Source organism: Hesperophylax consimilis, chromosome 29 (assembly GCF_061612785.1).
Source record: "Hesperophylax consimilis isolate HC1 chromosome 29, BYU_Hcon_1.0, whole genome shotgun sequence".
In the NCBI taxonomy this organism is placed as follows: domain Eukaryota; kingdom Metazoa; phylum Arthropoda; class Insecta; order Trichoptera; family Limnephilidae; genus Hesperophylax; species Hesperophylax consimilis.
Genome location: NC_142864.1, coordinates 4,350,086 through 4,370,323, shown reverse-complemented (window position 1 = coordinate 4,370,323; position 20,238 = coordinate 4,350,086). Strand labels below are relative to the sequence as shown.

At 34.8% G+C, this 20,238-nt stretch overlaps 1 protein-coding gene across 1 annotated transcript in view; it reads right to left on the bottom strand.

Moving 5' to 3' along the window:
* LOC149409787 (calcium-dependent secretion activator-like) overlaps positions 1–20,238 on the bottom strand; it is a 162,583-nt gene that overhangs the window by 35,410 nt on the left and 106,935 nt on the right. The window contains exons 2-3 of the mRNA XM_089649068.1: positions 6,432–6,494; positions 2,531–2,765 (exon numbers count right to left, since the gene is read on the bottom strand). Coding sequence (XP_089505194.1) covers positions 2,531–2,765; positions 6,432–6,489 — 293 coding nt within the window. The 5' untranslated portion in view covers positions 6,490–6,494. The remainder of the gene's footprint in view (positions 1–2,530; positions 2,766–6,431; positions 6,495–20,238) is intronic.

The following is a 20,238-nucleotide window of genomic DNA, read 5'->3' as shown; positions in this document are numbered from 1 at the left end:
TTTTTAACCACTCGACTATTGTGACCTAATTATTATACGATTTTTTTTCGATCTCATATTTCAAATTCAAAATTAACAAAATTATCTTGGTTACACTATCTAGGTTACAAACAAATTCTTTAGAACTTTGTGATCATTCATAAAGATAGCTGCCCAAAATATGTGAAAAAAAAGTGTTTTTTTGTTTGTCTTGTTCTGTTTCATGTTACGTTTAAAGTTATTAGTATTATCTTCTTCTTCAATGATACAGTACACTGATGGGAATAACCTTAAAAGTTATAAAAATAAAAAGTTTTTCCAGTAAAACTTAAAATATTCTGTAATTAAAATTATTGTGGAAAATGTCGACGACTAGATTTTAACTAACTAACCATCACGCCATTTCTCCGCAGGAGTAGGCAGAGAGGACGGACCGCCAAACAACTCTGTCTTGGCACACACTCCTTGCCTCTACATGCCCAAACCATCTAAGCGTCCCTTTCTTGATCTTACTCATTAAACTTACATCAGCCTTGCACTCTTTGCGGATCTCCACATTTCTCACACGATCATACATGGTTTTACCACACATACGCCTCAGGGATCTCATTTCTACAGTATTCAGTCTACTTTCATCCTTTCTATGCCAGTTCCATTCCTCACTTCCGTACATCAGGGTAGGTACCAGCACTCCATTTTGTACTGCTAGTTTCGCTTCTTTAGACATTTCTTTGTTAGCGACAACTGCATTCAGTCCTCCCCTGCATTTACCCTTCTTTCAATATCTCTGTCAGCCTTCCCATCTCTCTAGAACATACTTCCTAAATACACAAACTCATACAAACTGTTCCAAGTATTCCCCATTCACAACTATATTGCACATTGTTTTATTTACTCTCACTTTCAAACACGATGACTTTAGACTTACTTACATTCATCATTAACTCATTCTTCATGCATACTTCGTTCATGCATATCCTAGACACGAAAGATTTACGTCTATATTTTAATGTCCATATTCTCTGAATAAGTAACTGAACTATATCTGATTTTAAACAAAATCACAAAACATATCACAGAAGAAAAGGTTCAAATAAATAAACCAGATGAATAAGGAATGAAGCACGTTTAGTACATTTCTGTAGAGCAGGTGAGTGATATCAATTCATACTGCACTATTTGCAGTTCTACCCTTCTGGCTTTGAGCCAACAAACTTTCGTCGGTTCTGATTTATTATTTATTATCTAAGGCGCCTTGCACTGGCTTTGTATAACGGAGGAGCCATTACCGGAATGTGTGTTTTGCTTTCTTCAACTTGAACACGAAACGTATGTTTGCTTTTCTATCGATAAACTGAACTGAAATATGCAAGGTTATTTGCAATTAAAGCGATATAATATATCAGTCCTGAATAGTGGCGGAGCTTTTGTGCAATGAACTCCCAATAAAATTGCAACATCGAATAAGAGAAACATTAGGGTTAAAATGTTCACTGTGAACAGCACCAAAAATCCTATGAATATCTTTCCATACGAGCGGAATCCAGAACGCACCTATAGAGAAGTTGTGCTGATGAAATATTCCATACAAAAAACCTCGGTCTCATATGGTGAGTGGTATATTTTCAGATTAAAGAAAACTTATTCGGAGCTTAAACTTATAGTTAGCCAAGTTAAGTCACACTTCCTTCCTTTTATAACAATCTCAGGCGAAATTACGTAATGATATTTTATGGACATACGTAATAGGTACTACAACTATGTAATAACTAAAAATATTTAATTGTATCTAATTGTACTGTGTATGTCTTAACAAATAAATAAATAAATAAACTAGGAGCGATTATGTTAAGGTTAGGTCAGGTTAAACTAGGATAGATTATATACTAGGGCAGGTTAAGTTGTGAAAGATTAAACAGGATTTTCCAATAAGAGGTGTTATTTTGAATAGCCCGCTATTTCGGTAGATGTTACTTTTGAAGCTATCATTTTTTGACATTTGACAAGTAGAAACTACGTCATTAATAAAAATGGAACGATACACGCTTCAACAACGCATTGAAATTATTAAAATTCACTTGAGTGAATCAAATGCAAATAATCTTGACTGATGAGGCCCATTTCCACCTCGGTGGCTTCGCCAACAAGCAAAATTGTCGCATCTGGGGCTCGGAAAACCCAAGAGTCATTGTTGAAAAGCCTCTCTATCCTCAACCTGTGACTGTTTGGTGCGGTTTGTGGTCCGGCGTAGTCATTGAACCTTACTTTTTCAAAAATGAGGCTGGATCAACAGTTACGGTGAATGGATTGCTATCGAGAGATGATTAATGATTTTTTATGGCGGTAATTGGATGATATTGATCTGGACAGCGTTTACTTTCAACAAGACGGCGCTACGTGCCACACAAGCAACGAAACCATTGATCTTTTACAATTGAATATCAAAATAACACCTCTTATTGGAAAATCCTGTATTAAGGTTAGCTTAGGTTCGCTGTCAAGTAAGATTACACAATGTTAGGTAAAGAAAAGTTGGAAAATGTTATCTCACGAGGGCTGATGGGGCGGCGGCGCTAGCTGCTGAGGCTGCGCCCTGGGTTGCTGTGCGGGGGGCTGGGCGGCCGGCGAGGCCCTGCTGGCGGCCTGGGGAGGGAGCACCGCGCCGGCCCCCGCGGCCACGGAGCCCCGCCCAGGGGACGCCGCCGCGCGCCCGGCGCCTCCGCCCGCGCCCCCTCCACCTGCATCGTGCCCCCGCGCGCGCCGCCCGTGGCTCTTGTGGCCCATGCCTGCAATTATAACACATACACTATAGAAAACATAAGTTAATATAACAGAACTGATTGCAATCATGGTTGAAAGTGACAGAACTACTTATTAATTTTTCTGTATTTTTGTTTAACGTAATTTGAAAATAATTTAACTATTTGACATGCTAACAATAACATTTAAATATAATTATTCAAAACCATATTTAGTATTTCTTATTTTGTCTTCAATTTTATATAATGACTAGCTGTACTCCGCCACGCATTGCTGTGGCTCATTTAGTCAGTGCGGGTAGAGAAACAATAGCGCGTTTTACGTCCTTCAGATAGCTCTGTTTTTAAAAAGTACGTTTTTACCAATCACAGATGACATATTCATACAGGGTGTATCGGCACGTACCCGAAAAACTTTAACCAGCTATTCCTTAGCACATTTGGAGTAAAAAATCTTATGTGCACTTTGCTGTCCGGTAACGTTTTTTTTTAATAAAAAATGTATTATTCATATTTTCACCACTGTTTTATCCTTTGTCAAAGTTTGTAAACCCATCTGGTAATATTTTCTTCGAATTCCGTTGAATAATGTACGTGTGTACCTATATTGGCGCACTTTTACAATCACAACGAAATGGCACGGCACCATTCGTCTCATTTTTAACTATTATTATTTAGTGTTTGCGAAAGAGCGAAGACGCTTTTCGACATACTTGCTTATCAGAGATGTGCTTTATTTCAAATAAATCCATTTCAAATGGAAATGCAAAATGCAAAATAGGTATTTTCCATTTTGCATTTTAAATGCTTTTCTAAAAACCATTTTGCATTTTAAATGCTTTTCTCAATGCATTTTCCATTATAAATGCTTTTTTGCAACATTCTCCCTACTATCTCCACTCATCTTTTTTTCATAAGCCCCAAATATCAGTCGGTCCTCAACCTCGCTATGAGAGATAATTTACATTTGTCAAGTTGCTCCCTGGTAGGAGCCCTGGCAATTGAGTGATATCATTACAAAAAATACTGAACATGGGGCCATGACGCTATAATATTAAATGTTATATAGCAGTTTCTATGTTTTTACGTTGGCAACATTAGTCCCGCGCAAATTTTTTGTGGTTTCATAATCTGCAGTCGTGGTGTTTTTGGATTTACCATCATGTAATATGTTTGTTCTACATTGAGGTCCATTATTAAATGACAAAATTGTTTAAAAATTCTATAATTATTTTGATTGTTTGACCTGAGAAACCATTTTGCATTTTCAATGCATTTTGAAAATAGGTATTTTGCATTTTGCATTTGAAATGCTTTTCTAAAAACCATTTTGCATTTTCAAATGGAAAAGTTTTGACCCATTTCCATTTTTCATTTCAAATGGTTTTGGGTACCCATTTCGCACATCTCTGTTGCTTATAACAGCTGTTGAACACGAAAAGCAATGCCAATGACAGTGATAGAGTGTGGAATATTTATTATTTTTTTTGTTTTTAGTTGAAAAAAAATGCTACCGGACAGCAAAGTGCCCATAGCATTTTTTACTCCAAATGTGCTAAGGAATAGCTGGTTAAAGTTTGTCGGGTTAGTGCCGATACACCCTGTATATAATATAGGTATATAAAAACACACGCATATTCGAATGCAAAGTTGTGTCAAAATTTCAAAGCAATCGGTGAAGAATTTCGGAGATTTAAGATTTTGAACATAGACATATGAATATTAGTAGACCTGCCCTAAGTGATTAAAAGCGTATTATCCCCACTCCCCATACCGGTTCCATTGGAGCCGGCTGGGCTCGCGTATGGCCTCAAGTGAAATTTGAAAACGTGACGTCATCATTCTTGTGCGAACTATGGTCGAGGCATCATCGGTTCATTTTACGAAATAACACGGCAAAATGTTGACTTGTGATATGAAAACTTGTAAAAATAGCTGTGAAAAAGAGAATAAACCCAATTGTCGTATTACATTCCATAAGTAAGCATTATTTTACTTTATTTTAAGCTTATTCACACCGTATTATATGGATCAGTTTTAGAAACATATACTATCACATCACAATTTAGCGATTCTCAAGTGTGCTCATCGTTGTTTACTGGTGTAAGTAAATTATGAAACATTTGTAAAAGTGTCTTAACTAAATACTCTGAAATTAACTACGACTCTGCAAACAGAAAAAATTTACTTTGCCGAATTTGGACTTCGCAAATTAGTTCATAACGTGGCGAGTAATTTGCGCTCCCATGTAAAAATGTCTATTCATTCAAAAGCAGATTTTACTTTTAAGAACTAAATGGTGATATTATAATGCGAGATGCTTATTTACTGTCAGATTGATTTATTGACGAATCACAGTCAGCTTAACCCCCTTCGTTCTTCAACAGTTGATTTTACCCCTCGCCATTATCTTCTCGTCTATTAATTCCTATGTCTGTGATTTTGAACAAAAAAACATTTTTATTTATCTAGATTAACATGAAAAAATAAACTCTCTAATAGCAAGATATCAGAATTACGTTAAAATCCCAATAATGAACACCAAGTTTTGTACATAAATAAAAATGGTCGTTTGTTCAAAATCTTAAATCTCTGAAAATTCTTCATCGATTGCTTTGAAATTTTGACACAACATTTCATTCGAATATGCGTGTGTTTTTATATACCTATATATTACTTTGCGAATCGAGGGAATTTCCTATAACGTTTCGGAATAACAAATGTAAAGATATTATCTTCAAAAACGACATTTATTTTTTTTGGAACTTAAGGAGTTAAACTTTATTGGAAGAAAGTTTAGCTATAAACCCGTTGTTACATAAATTGGATGACACCGCTGGGTATTGGCTACATCAAAACCAATCATGAAGATAGAATAATATAATATATTCAATAAGGAATGTCCCGGAGTGATACTTGAAAGCTTATTGTATAAAATCAATAATCGTTTCCATTTGACTTCAATAGAACCACTAAACGCCACCGGCCGTCAATTCAAACTAATGTCATTCATTATCGTTACTGTCAAATAAAATAATTCTTTAAAATTATATGAAATTGACTCAAGAAAACTCCTTTCTAACTTTTTATAATGAATAGCTCTGAGAAGATGATTAATGCCAAGGATATACAACAATGCCAAACTTTGAACTTAGCGAAAAGATGGAGAAAGTTGTGCAGATGAAAAAACTACAACAAAAGATGTGGTCATAATTCTCTAAAAGAGCCTCTCCAAAGATAACATAGGTCTGTAATGAGAAGACTTAAAAAATAATTACAGTTCTTTGTAATTTGTGGTATATTTTCTTAGAAAAAAATGTCAAAAATATTTTTGCCCCACGTTGGGCGCCAATTAAAAATTGAAAAAACAATTTAAATAACCCTATATAAATCTCAAGCACGCCCAACAATTGAATTTGGGAGCCACCTCTGGGCTGGGGCCCCACAATACTTGATAAACCTACTTCATCGCGTCGCGTCGTGTACGAACACTAGCAAAATAGTATGGCGGATACTCACGAGCAGCGCATATGCTATGCGTACAATACTCTAGTCACTTCTAAGTATATCTGTGTACGAATGGCGTAAAAGTTAAGGATCTGTGATTCCTGTGCTGTATCCACTGAACGATTTTAATAGTCCAAACACTTATAAAGTTGTAACAGCTGTATAGTCAAAAGTTAGTTTACTTACCCTGTGGTTTTTTGTGCTCATCGTCACTGTCTTCTTCAGACGAGCTTGGATCTATCATTGCTCCTGCAACAAAGAAAAATATACATTATTATCACCATTATTGTTTAAAATCCTAAATAATGGTCTGGACTCACCAGAACTTACCAATTTAATAAATCTTCATATTCCGTCTAGATCAACCTGACAATCTGATTTATTTTATCTATCCTCTTGTAGAACAAACATTCGAAATAATTCCCCAATTCCTCGTATATGTGCACAATATAATACAAAATTTTACAGCATTGACATTTTTGGCAATAACCTAAAGAAATATCGATATGAAGTAATGCGTACGATCGATTATTAATATGAGAGTATGTTATGTATCGGGAGCATCTCCTATCCTCTTCCTATTTTCCTCTTCCTCTCCCCTTCCTTTAACACCAAATTAATTTTAAGATATTAAAACGTCATTTCCAATGAACTTTAACATAAGAAACTTATGTTGCTTGACTTCAGTTAACTTGTATATTTATATCTATCATTGTATATTATACGACCGGTCAGTGGTTGAGTGGGCATAGCGCTTGGGTCTCACCCGAGCGTCGCGTGTTCGATTCCTCGGCTGGCTAAGTCCTCCATCACAACACAAGCAACATTTTCGGCTTTCTGTGGTGGTAGTAGGAGATTTTCAAACATTGTTGGGTTATTCGTGACCCGGGAATGTTTGTCTTTCTTTTTTAAAAATAAAAAAAAAAAAAAAAAAATATATATATATATATATATATTTGTATAAAGCATACTTTGAGCCACATTATATACACTTTTTTTTTAATGCCATTTTGTTTAATCAACCCTTAAAAACTACCCCCTCACAGCTATATACGTCTATGATGTACCGTTTAAAATATATATCGATACATACATCTAGAGCATACTTTGAAGACATATTTTTATTCTGTACAGACGATAGTTTGAAGACAGTCCTCAATGTATGCGTTATATATAATTTCCCGTCGTGGTCTCAAACAATGCTTTTCACAGAGAGGTGTTTCGTGTACATATAGCATACTTTCGACCTATGGTAAGTAGGAAACTTCCATTGGAATAATGTGTAATTATTAATATTCTTGACGCCAGATGGCACAAATAATAATATCAAATATGTAGATATTTACGCGCTGTGAATTTGGTACATTATGATAAAGTAATGTTTCGTCTTCAAGTCAAATCCTTTATGAAACTTATTCGCTGAGTTTTTCGAAAGATAAAAGAGTGAAAAATTTCATCCATCTCGAAAAAAATAATTTTCAATACTTATTGTTAATTTTAGCTTTTTTATGGGTACCAACAAACTTTTACCCATAGATAATAGAAACAAAGCGGATATGGCATGGAAGCGTGCCAACTGTCATCGAGCTTAGACCATACTGCACGGGTTGTACGTTTGGTGACTATGTAGGAGTGTAGATGCAGGGTATTGTTAAGTTATATGATGTTGGCGACACTAGACACAAACTAACAACGATTAATGGCCTATCTTCCTTGTTCCGTTACACATTTTAACTTTTGTGTTAGGTAGGCACCTAGATGGTTTTATCCATAGATAATAGAAACAAAGCGGATATGGCATGGAAGCTTGCCAACTTTCATCGAGCTTAGACCATACTGCACGGGTTGTACGTTTGGTGACTATGTAGGAGTGTAGATGCAGGGCATTGTTAGGTTATATGATGTTGGCGACACTACACACAAACTAACAACGATTAATGGCCTATCTTCCTTGTTCCGTTACACATTTTAACTTTTGTGTTAGGTAGGCACCTAGATGGTTTTATCCATAGATAATAGAAACAAAGCGGGTATGGCATGGAAGTTTGCCAACTGTCATCGAGCTTAGACCATACTGCACGGGTTGTACGTTTGGTGAATATGTAGGAGTGTAGATGCAGGGCATTGTTAGGTTATATGATGTTGGCGACACTACACACAAACTAACAACAATCAATGGCCTATCTTCCTTGTTCCGTTACACATTTTAACTTTTGTGTTAGGTAGGCACCTAGATGGTTTTATCCATAGATAATAGAAACAAAGCGGATATGGCATGGAAGTTTGCCAACTGTCATCGAGCTTAGACCATACTGCACGGGTTGTACGTTTGGTGACTATGTAGGAGTGTAGATGCAGGGCATTGTTAGGTTATATGATGTTGGCGACACTACACACAAACTAACAACGATTAATGGCCTATCTTCCTTGTTCCGTTACACAATTTAACTCTTGTGTTAGGTAGGCACCTAGATGGTTTTACCCATAGATAAAAGTAACATGTAATGTAATGTAATGAGAACGGGTCGCTTCTACGATTCGTTCTTAAGTTCAACAGCTCGGCTGTGGAACGAACTGCCGGCCTCTGTGTTTCCTCCCTCCTACAACATGGGACTCTTCAAGACCCATGTTCACTCCTTCCTCTCCAAAAAAAGACCCTCCACACAGCATCCCCAAAGATGACATAGGCCCCGAGGGAAATTATTTTCTTCTGGGCCTCCTGTGTGGAGTAAATATAAAAAAAAAAAAAAAAAAAAACAAAGCAGATATGGCATTGTATTTTTTCACAATTTATCTTTAAAAATAATATAAGGTATATTTGCGATACGTTCCAGATTGGAGGGTACTCTCAGTATTGCCCTGGTGTAATACCATCATTCAGAATTGAAAATTTGATTGAAATGGCTTTAGCCGTGTTTGGTGACCAGGTACTTCCCCACCTTTCTCTTCCACATCTCCTTCCTCTCTCCAATACTTTTAGCTTATCAACAAGCAATTTCGAGCTACCGGCATCTGTTTTTCCTCCATCCTATAATCCGAGCCTCTTCAAGGCCCGCAATAACAAATCCCTTCCTGCAGCCCCTACCTTATTCCGCCTCACAACGCCGCCCAACCGGGTGGTGACATAGTTCCCCTGTCTGTACACTGCACAGGCAGGGACGCTCTTGTGAGGTGTTACATAAATGTATATAAAAACATACCCCAATTATTTGGGATGCCCTCACTGCAATCTCACTGGCTCCAGGCGGTTGGGAGCACTCGGGACTCTTGTGATGTATTCACATAAATTACTATTATACCATCGTTCTACCATAGCGACCATCTGTAAATGTATCTTTACTACGAATCATTTATGTAAGTATCTCTATTATTCGACTCGGTTTACAAGGTGAACACCAATAAATATGCTTTTGATAAAGTTTTTCCCATCCTTTTGCTTGAGTGGAATTAACATATATTTGTTCAATTACTTTGTATCATTGTATAATTTTAAAATATAATTGTAAAATACTAAAAACTGTATTTTATCATAAGAACGCACATGAGTAACTAGGTACTTAAAAACACACAGAATTATGGCTAAGATTATCTGTGACAAAAATTAACTTTTTGTCTTTCTTATAAAGATGCGCTGAGGAACCAGCATCATTGATCCCTTCGGCACCTTGTCGTTTCGTTTTTAACACTGGTTCTTGAGTTCAACAGCTCGGCTGTGGAACGATTTTATCAAATCAAATTTACTTGCGCACGCCGGAATTCGAATCCGCGACCTCAAAATGCGTAGCCAAGGATCGTAATCTCAACCTCATACTATTAACAACTATTTTGTAGTTTTTAAAATATTGCATTATTAATTTAACATGGCGATACTGAAAGTACCTATTTTCATTCTTCAACATGCCGCAAATATACGATATAATTATTAACGTATTATTTTAAACTAATAAATATTGTGAAATTATACAAATTTATCAATTAAAATTCACATTCGCACGCCGTAATTTGAACCCGCGACCTCCGAATTCATAGCCAAGGATTGTTATCTCAATCTCAAAGGAGAAACTGGTAACAGTCATTTTTGTATTTTCTGTTTCGTTCGGGCTTTAATAATAGACATTTGTTTCAAAAAATTGCCGCAAAAGAAACCCAAATTAGATAATTATTGTAAATATTACTTTTTGAATAATAATATGATAGTAGGTATATGAGGCTGGCTGGGCACTACATGGGCCGATGCGCGACGACCGGATGTGCAGATGTTTTTTTTACTGTTTTTTTCGTTGTTGACATTTTTTGTATACAATTATTATTAGTTCTCAAACTGTGAAGATATGTTCGTGTGTTTTTTTTAAATATTATTTTTTTATACTTTTAAATACACCTTCTTGAATTTCACATGCGTTTTCTTAAATGAATGTATGAATGAAGTGGATATTCACCCATTTTCCAACATCCAATAAAGCTGAAATTTGGCAGATAGACTCGTTGTTGATTACAATGAACTGGCGGCAATCACGTGAATACACGCGGACATATTTGCATTTCTCTGAAATTGAATGACATTACAGCAGTTAATATAAAAAATAAATGCCGGTCATACCAAATCGGGATTTAGTTCATTTAGTTGGCGCGGTTGATTCCAGTCCTTGGAGAGGAAGATTCAATCCTTAATCAAACCAAAAAATATATTTTCAAATACATCTTTTGATAAATACAGATGTTTCATATATTTAGTAGACGAACTTTTTACGGGTTGATTTTGAATTATTGTTGCTTACTACGGGGGTAGTGGGAGAATATAAAACATTGTCAGATTATTCGTATTTGGTGTTCGTCTTTCTTTTAAATTAAACATAAATAAATAAAATTGTAACCGTTGTATAGTTCAAAAAGATAAGAGATTATTTCAAAAATTTAGAAAACATAATATATATCCGAAGATAAGATAAAAAAGAGCTATTATAAGATTGATGCCAATTGCGGTATTTTCGTTCCTTTCCCTAATTCGTGGTTCGACTCGATAAAACTTTGCCTGTTTATACGCACCCTTTTACTATACATTGTAAAATATAATAAATGTTGGTTTTCCGTATTAAAATAAATTACAAAAATTTAATTTTATAAAAAAAAAAATATTAATCAGTAATCCTTAAAGTTGGAGAATTATCGGCAGTTAAAAGTAGACGCGTTCTCGACCGCGAGTTGTCAAAAACCACCGGTAGTTAAAAAGTCCACCTATTAAAAAGAGTTAGTTTCAGTTAGTGTTCGACGGGAGATCCCGCCTGGCGCTTTTTACTTATTGCAGATGAGTACTCCATTATTTTAAAATGACTTGCCCCGCGCAGACTAGACAAACCATACGCATGGAAACAGAAGCTCGTATGTCACTATATCAAAAAAATACGGAAGAGGTAAGAACGAAAATATTTTTAGCGTCCATTCCAGGCAATTTTTTGAAGAATCAACTATACTTTCCAGAACCGAAAAGCACCTTGCTTGGAAACATATAAGCAATGTATAAAATGTTTAGTATTTATATTTTGATGTTTTGCTTTTCTATTGCTAAACTAACTTACCAACCATCTCGCCGTTTCACCGCAGGGGTAGGCAGAGAGGACGGACCGCAAAACAACTCGGTCTTGGCACACACTTCTTGCCTCATTCACATTCACACATACTCTTCTATTATTCTGAATCTTTACATGGCCCGACTCTAGTATCTGATTCACTCGATCGTGCCACATCTTCCTCCGGCGTCCCCGACTTCTGCTACCATTCACATTTGTATCATATATTCTCCTTACACTCCTATCTTCGCTCATTCGCTCTAATGCCCAAACCATCTAAGCGTCCATTTCTTGATTTTACTCATTACACTTACATCAGCTTTACACTATTTGCGGATCTCCACATTTCTCACACGAGTATTCATGGTTTTACCACACAAACTGATTTCTGTTGCAGCAGCATTAGCTTCCAAGCATTTTTTTAAATTTATCTTTTGCAGTAATTACCACTTACTTCTGTAAACTGCAGATCGAAACATTTTTTATTGGTGTAATTTAAATAATTTTTTCATTAATTTTTAACGTTTTTCAAATTCTTGAAATGACCTGCCATTTAATCTATTTTTTATTTATGTTAATATTAACCCGCATAAGAGCCCCAACTGCTCCAAACCATCTGTAGCCAGTGAGACTATGAAATCCCCAATTGGGGTATGTTGCGAAGCTGATAATAGTGGGGAGGGTAACCAAACACAGTTAAAGCCATTTCAAGCCACGTTTCAAGACTGGTGGTCTTACACAAGGGTGATACTGAGAGTATTTTCCACTCTGGAAAGTTCAGAAGCCATCTGGTTTGAAAAAGATAATAAAAGTACTAGAAGAGGCTACCAATAAATAATACTGTAAGTGCCATTGAGGTGATTGAATCACAGAGCGGCTCTGTATTCACTGGCGAATCTGATATTATTATTACGCTAACGTCTGGACGGTTTCGGCCCTCTGATTGGTCAAATTCAAATCTTTCTGCCGCTGGAGTAGTTTCTCTATTGGCCGACAGAGCGCACCTCTGGCGGCATAATAGCGAAATAGTGTTGCATTTGAAACAATCCATAACAAATACGTACAATTTCATTTATTCAAACAACGGTTATTCTTTACGTACTACCGTCATAATACGCATTTAAATATAAAACAAACATTTGATTCATCTTAATGACAATCAAAGAACTCTTTGAACTTACTATTTAAAAAAATATTGATATTAAATATTATTTACGTAAATAATAATTTTGAACCATTTTGACAGAAAACCGATATTAAGTTCGCGCATAATACGCGTTTGTTTGTAGGAAGTGTAGGCACTGCCAACCCAATAAAAAAACATGAAACATAATTGGAAGCTAGAAACGCTTCGTTGATTGTAAAATTAGCCAACATATCTCTAATCTGACATGTACAAATACATAATAAAATTATAGATATTAAAATTATAATAAATAATGACATGTACTTATATGCATAATAAAATGATAGGTTATTATAGGTTAACTGTTGTTAGTATCACTTAAATTGGGCGAAGACCAACGAAGTGCCGCCCGCAGGGCCTAGCAGAAAAAAACGCGCTCCGCGGGTTTTTAACTGCTAGTTGTAATAATTACCACTAAATAATGAGTTTGTAGTGTTATATTTTGAATTATGATGTCACATCACAAAGTATCTGCTTCCTATTTAAATATTTTCATTAATTACTCTTTGTAAACCTACTTATACAAAATTTCATATTTTTTATTTATTTAAAATGAGATAAAAATTATTTTCTTGTCTGTCAAATCATTTTTATTTTATTTTATTTGAGTGTTAACAATAATAATACTAACCATAAAAATGAAGACATGAAAGTATAGGCCAGTAATTTTCAAAATAAAATCACAATGCGCCCGTGAGCGCATTCTGTAGCAAAAAATAATCACGCGTATTTTGCGTGTCAGTTGGTTTCACAAAAAAATTATCACGTCTTCGGCGCGTGATCGCTACGGCTGGCTGTAAGTACCTATCTACATGTACCTACATATTTGGTTGAGACATGTAGTTACAAGTTCATGCTAAACAAATTCGGGAACGGACATTTTTACCAATTTATAGAAATGATAATATTATATTACCATAAGTAGGTACCTATTGATAGGTGCATATTATCTCATGGTCCGATGGTTTCATGATTTAGATTATATATTTTACGACAATTTGTAGGAATGTAGTTATGTTACAAACGTTTACTAGTACCTGGTACGGGGAGGGGAAGGGGATGAGAAAGAGGAAGGTAAAGAAGTACCTGACTATTCAGATCTAGCACTATTATATTTTTAATTATAATGTCAAAACACAAAGTATCTGCTTCTTATTAAAATAGATCTATCTATATAATATGCAATAATTACCCTTTAGGTCTGAGTCCCACCCAGGCTTAGTGAATTCAATTCCTCGGCTGGCTAAGTCCTCCATCATGACACAAGCAACATTTTCCGCTTACTGTGATAGTAGTGGGATATATTTAAAGATTGTCAGGTTATTGGTCACCTGGGTATGTTTGTCTCTGTTTAAAAAAATATTACGTGGGCCCCACTGTTGTACAAATCGCTAGCCAAATAGCCAAGAGCCTTAAAATAATTGAAAAGACCTTTTTCCCTGTGCAGAAAACTATCTTTAGAGAACAGCCGTGAAGTATGTGTGCTCTTATTGATCTACCGGTATTACAATGAAAGATGCTCTGAAGAACCAGCATCATTGATCTCTTCGGTACCTACGACTGGTTCTTGAGTTCAACAGCTCGGCTGTGGGACGATTTGCCGGCCTCTGTGTTTCCTCCCTCCTACAACATGGGTCTCTTCCAGTGCCTTGTTCAATCCTTCCTCTCATCCAAAAGACCCTTCATACAGTATCCCCAAAGATGTCATAAACCATGAGAGAAAATATTTTCCTCGGGGCCTCCTATGTGATATTAATGTTAAAAACAAGTCTGAGCGGAGCGCATCATAGTAATAAAATATGGATCATTTTATTTATATTGCGCTGTTTTTGTGAAAGATAGGCGGTATTCAAAAAAATCACTCAAGAGTCTGCTCCTAACCGCCTGGCGACAATGAAAGTACACATTTACAAATGTTCCGAAAGAGCCTGTGCAAAGTGAAAGTGCCGGAAATATACTATAGTATATGTACCAACGTATTAAGTCAACTTAATAAACTGTTAATTACACCTATTTACCAAATATTTTTTTCTTGCGCACGCCGTAATTTGAACCCGCGACCTCCGAATTCGTAGCCAAGGATCTTAATCTCAATCTCAACGGCGAAACAATGAACAATTATTTTGTAGTTTTTTAAAATATTGCATTATTCACGTAACATGGCGATACTGAAAGTACCTATCTACCATTCATGAACGTGCCGCAAATATACCATATAGGTACTAACGAATTATTTAAAACTAATAAATATTGTGAAATTATAGAAATTTATCTAATAAAATTTACTTGCGCACGCCCTAATTTGAACCCGCGACCTCCTAATTCGTAGTCAAGGATCGTAATCTCAATCTCAGCGGCGAAAAAAGTTATTTAAAATATTGCATTTTTCACGTAACATGGCGATACTGAAAGTACCTATCTACCATTCTTGAACTTGCCGCAAATATACCATATAGGTAGGTACTAACGAATTATTTAAAACTAATAAATATTGTGAAATTATAGAAATTTATCAAATAAAATTTACTTGCGCACGCCCTAATTTGAACCCGCGACCTCCTAATTCGTAGTCAAGGATCGTAATCTCAATCTCAGCGGCGAAAAAAGTTATTTAAAATATTGCATTTTTCACGTAACATGGCGATACTGAAAGTACCTATCTACCATTCTTGAACTTGCCGCAAATATACCATATAGGTAGGTACTAACGAATTATTCAAAACTAATAAATATTGTGAAATTATAGAAATTTATCAAATAAAATTTACTTGCGCACGCCCTAATTTGAACCCGCGACCTCCGAATTCGTAGCCAAGGATCGTAATCTCAATCTCAACGGCGAAACAATGAACAACTATTTTGTAGTTATTTAAAATATTGCATTATTCACGTAACATGGCGATACTGAAAGTACCTATCTACCATTCTTGAACTTGCCGCAAATATACCATATAGGCACTAACGTATTATTTAAACAAATAAATATTGTGAAATTATGCAAATTGCACACCGTAATTTGAACCCGCGATTTCTGAATTCTTTTTTTATAGTTATATTATTATTGCATTATTCACGTTACATGAGAGTAGGAAGTATGTACTTCTCATTATTATTTTACATACATTTATACTTTTGAATAGGTAACAAGAAAAAAAACCATAAAAATAAAAAGTATAAAACTCAGTATGGGTAGTGAAGCCCACATTGTCAAAGTATGAAAATAAATTTATTTTGAAAATACATGTATCTGTAATATGATTAAAAATTATGAAAGTATTTTTTTGTAATGTTTACACAAACCTTATACGTGTAATTATTTTATTAGATTATTTTAAAATCAGTTTTTAATACACCATCATATTATGTACGAGCATATATTTTAAGCATGTTAATTTTATTACTATCTAATAAGAAAACATAATACTAACAATTAAATAAAAAAAATATTTGCGGACACCGGGTTTAAAAATACGACATTCTCTGACAAAAGCAAGCGAAAAAGAATACAAACATAAATTAGGTAAATAGGTACCGAGCCTTTGCTAATTCGAAAATTCACAATAGAAAATTTCAAAAATCTGAGAACGATACGATAGTGGCATCTATGGATATTTTAGTAATGTATGGCTCAAAGCATGCCTTCTGCATAATTTTAAAATTGGCTTCAATCTATGCGTTGCGTATATAATGCAAAGTGTTAGTTTGGGGACAGATACTTTGGGCCTGTCCCCAAACTATACAAATGTCCCCGAAGTATGGGCGCGCTCGAAAAACTGTCCTCATTCTATGCTTCCCACATATATATATATATATATATATATATATATATATATATATATAAAAGCTGTTTGTTTCTTACAAAATAAATAAATAAATTATTACAGTAATTAATTTCATATTTTACACGGAAAATAAATTAGAAACCATAGTGTTTGTAAATATGTATGTAGTTTCATTGTCTCTCAATAGATGTCGTTAGTATATACAGTTTCATATGGTTTTACGGTGTTTCCATAGGTGTCAGTAGTAGTAACGCATGATAGAGATAACTGGGTATAATACCCGAATTTTTACGAAGATAGCCGATGTTAGCCGATGGCGGGAATATTCAGTGAGCGATTCAATTAATGCATCCTATAGAACGATCTAAGTCCAGTTTTATATTCATTGTAAATGCGACACGATAATAAACAGACCCGCAATCTTGTAACGAATCGAAGTTTTATTGAAATCTCCCGATCATCCGAGTCTATTGGTAATCAGAGGAAAAAAATTTTACACAGAAACCATCAGAAAAAATAATATAATAAATCTCAATAGTTAACCTTTCCAACCCCAAGCACCTCCCATTCCCCATCATCCCACACACCTCCTTAGCCCTCACAAACGTTTCCTGAGACTCACAATTGTGTGGTAATAGCGTTTTATTTCGATCGCCGTTTTAGAGACCCATTCACCCTTTTAAAATTCTTCTGATGGCACATAATAAGGTTATCAAATTTTCTGTGACAATATTCACGAAACTCTAAATTGGGCTACTTTTAATGACGTACATAATTCATCTAAAAGGATTACTCGTAGTTCAATGAACAGTTAGTACTCGTAGACCCCGTGTCAAAATGAATATGTTTCTAAATTTTTCATACCTTTTTAATAAATCAAAACCAAAAAAAGTACTTATAATTATAAACCATAAACATTTTACGTAACATTTTTTGACAGCTCGTAGTAGGAACCACAATCATGCGAACTCTGGACAGAGAATTTCATATAATACCTTTTTCGGATCAGCAAATGCGCAGAGAAATCAGCATCAAGACATCAGCAAAATCTTAAAAAATATCATTTTTTTTGTATCATAAAAACTTGAAGTGTGAAAGGGAAATCTCTAAATAGTATAAAATAAAGTCGCTATCCGCGTCTGTCTGTTCGCTTAGTTCTTCTAAACTACGCAACGGAGTTTGATAGGATTTCCACTGTCACTTAGGGAATTTCTTCCGGAAGGTTTATATATTAAATTAATGTAAATTATATTACAGTACAATCTTCTCATTCTGACACTCCTAACATTAAAAAAGTCTTAACCCCTCAGACCAACTTGTTCGCTTTTGGGAACACCTCATATGGTCTCACAGATATCGTTGTGTCTCCCTTACTCTTTAGGTGAGAAATATGATCTAAACGGTGTAAGAAAGAGAAAATACCACGCTTTATATTCAAATCCTTAGAAGTTAACCAAAGAAGAATTATAATGTGCATCTCTACGAAATCGAAGTTTCTGACCGAAAAATTGAGAAAAAATTTGAGAAAAAAATATGAAACTTTGTGATTTTTTTATTCATTACCTCTAAATAGTATAAAATAAAGTCGCTTTTCGCGTTTTGATAGAATTTTCACTATCACTTAGAGAATTTCTTCCGAAAGGTTTACACATGTAATACGTGCATATTATGCTAATAAAAAGTAGGGAAACGTCGATGTTTTGTAATCAAGACGTAAAAATAAGATTTTCGGGCGCTTACATTGGTAACGCTGGCTAAACCTGATAAGATCAAAATATGGAACTACCGAATTATTATAGCAATGTGTACATCTCTTCTGACCCGTAAATGGTTAATTTCGAGTATACCCAAAGATAAAGTCATTAGGATAGATCCACAGGTATCCAGCGAAGCTATCCCAGATTTATGAATCCAGTCATTGACTGCTCTTCAAACATTTGGTATAAATAGGTCATGGTGGTACGTTGCCTGCGAGATAGAATTTTTGGCGTATCTCCAAAGATTCTTCTTGGGATCTCTTAATAATAAGGTTAATGTATTTAATACACGCATATTTCATTTACAGAAAGTAGAAAAAAGTCGATGTTTTAAAATCAAGTCGTAAAAAATATTTTTTCGGGCGCTTGCATTGCCAACGCTGGCTAAACCTTCATTAGATACATTAAAATAATGTAAAACGGAATTGTACATTTTAAAAAGGCCTACAGAAAAGTCTCCAACGGTATATACGTGTATACAGCTAGTATGTTATAAATCATTAAAAAATCGGAATGCGGGTCTAAACATCTTGGTGAAATCTTTCTCCGATTAATTTCTTAGATTATAAGTGAATTATTGAAGTGGTTAAATGAATGATTAATGATAATGACTTTGTTTATTTGCGGTGGAGTTTTATTTAGATTTAATACAAACGTGCGGGTTTCGACAAGTCACTTACATAAGAAGCGAAATAGGACACAGTTAGGGAATCAAGTAAGATGATAACCCGCACGGTCGTATCAGTTAGTTCTGAACGGGTTAAGACCACATATTCCGAATTTCTACTCACATAACCACTCCGGCGATGGGTGTTCGGATTTAAATGTGGTCATTCGATTTAATTAATATCATCCCTCAAAATATTAATATTGAAACAAACATTAATTGCTTACCCCGGGTTTCAAGTCAATGACTCTACCTGGATTTTACCGTTTATCCCTTATGCACATTGTGGAGATATAATGTAATATATAAGAAATCTTTGAAAACTGGCCATAATGTGTCAAAAATTGTTCGAGTAAATAATTTAATATCATATACATCCCTTGAACACTTTTTAAGTTTTTAAGCCCATAAAAAAATTAATGTTATTGTAATGTATGGGATTACTGTTATTATCACTTGGTATTAAATATACTTATGTATACATATATGGGAGTCTTCAATAATTTTTTGATTCGTTCAAGATTACAATAACAAGTTTCTCGTTAACTCTTTAAGTTTTTAAGTTCCAAAAAAAAAGATAATATCTATACATTTGTTATACCGAAACATTAATTATATGAAATTCCCTCGATGAAAAAAATTGCAAATTAAAATCCTAAAATTATTGAAAACACGTTTTGTTCTGTTATTTAATATTTTATAGGTATGAAAAAATTCACAGTGTATCTTTAAATGCAACTAAAGCATTTGTCGTGAGATTTTTCCTCTATTTCAAACGAGTCGTGTTTTATTAAATATTTTCACCATTTTAGCTTAATTATTATCGTCGTTTTTTAAAATATAAACGCGATCCCTCTAAAATGAGTATTTACAAATCTCCATTTCTAACCATCTTTGAACGCTTACTACGGGGCCTTAATGGACATACGTCCGTTCTGACAGAGACTAAGGACGGGTTGTTTGAACAATTCATAAAATTTCAAACTTGATTTTCAAGTTATGTGTAAGTTCTGATGTTATACTTTCAGTTTTTT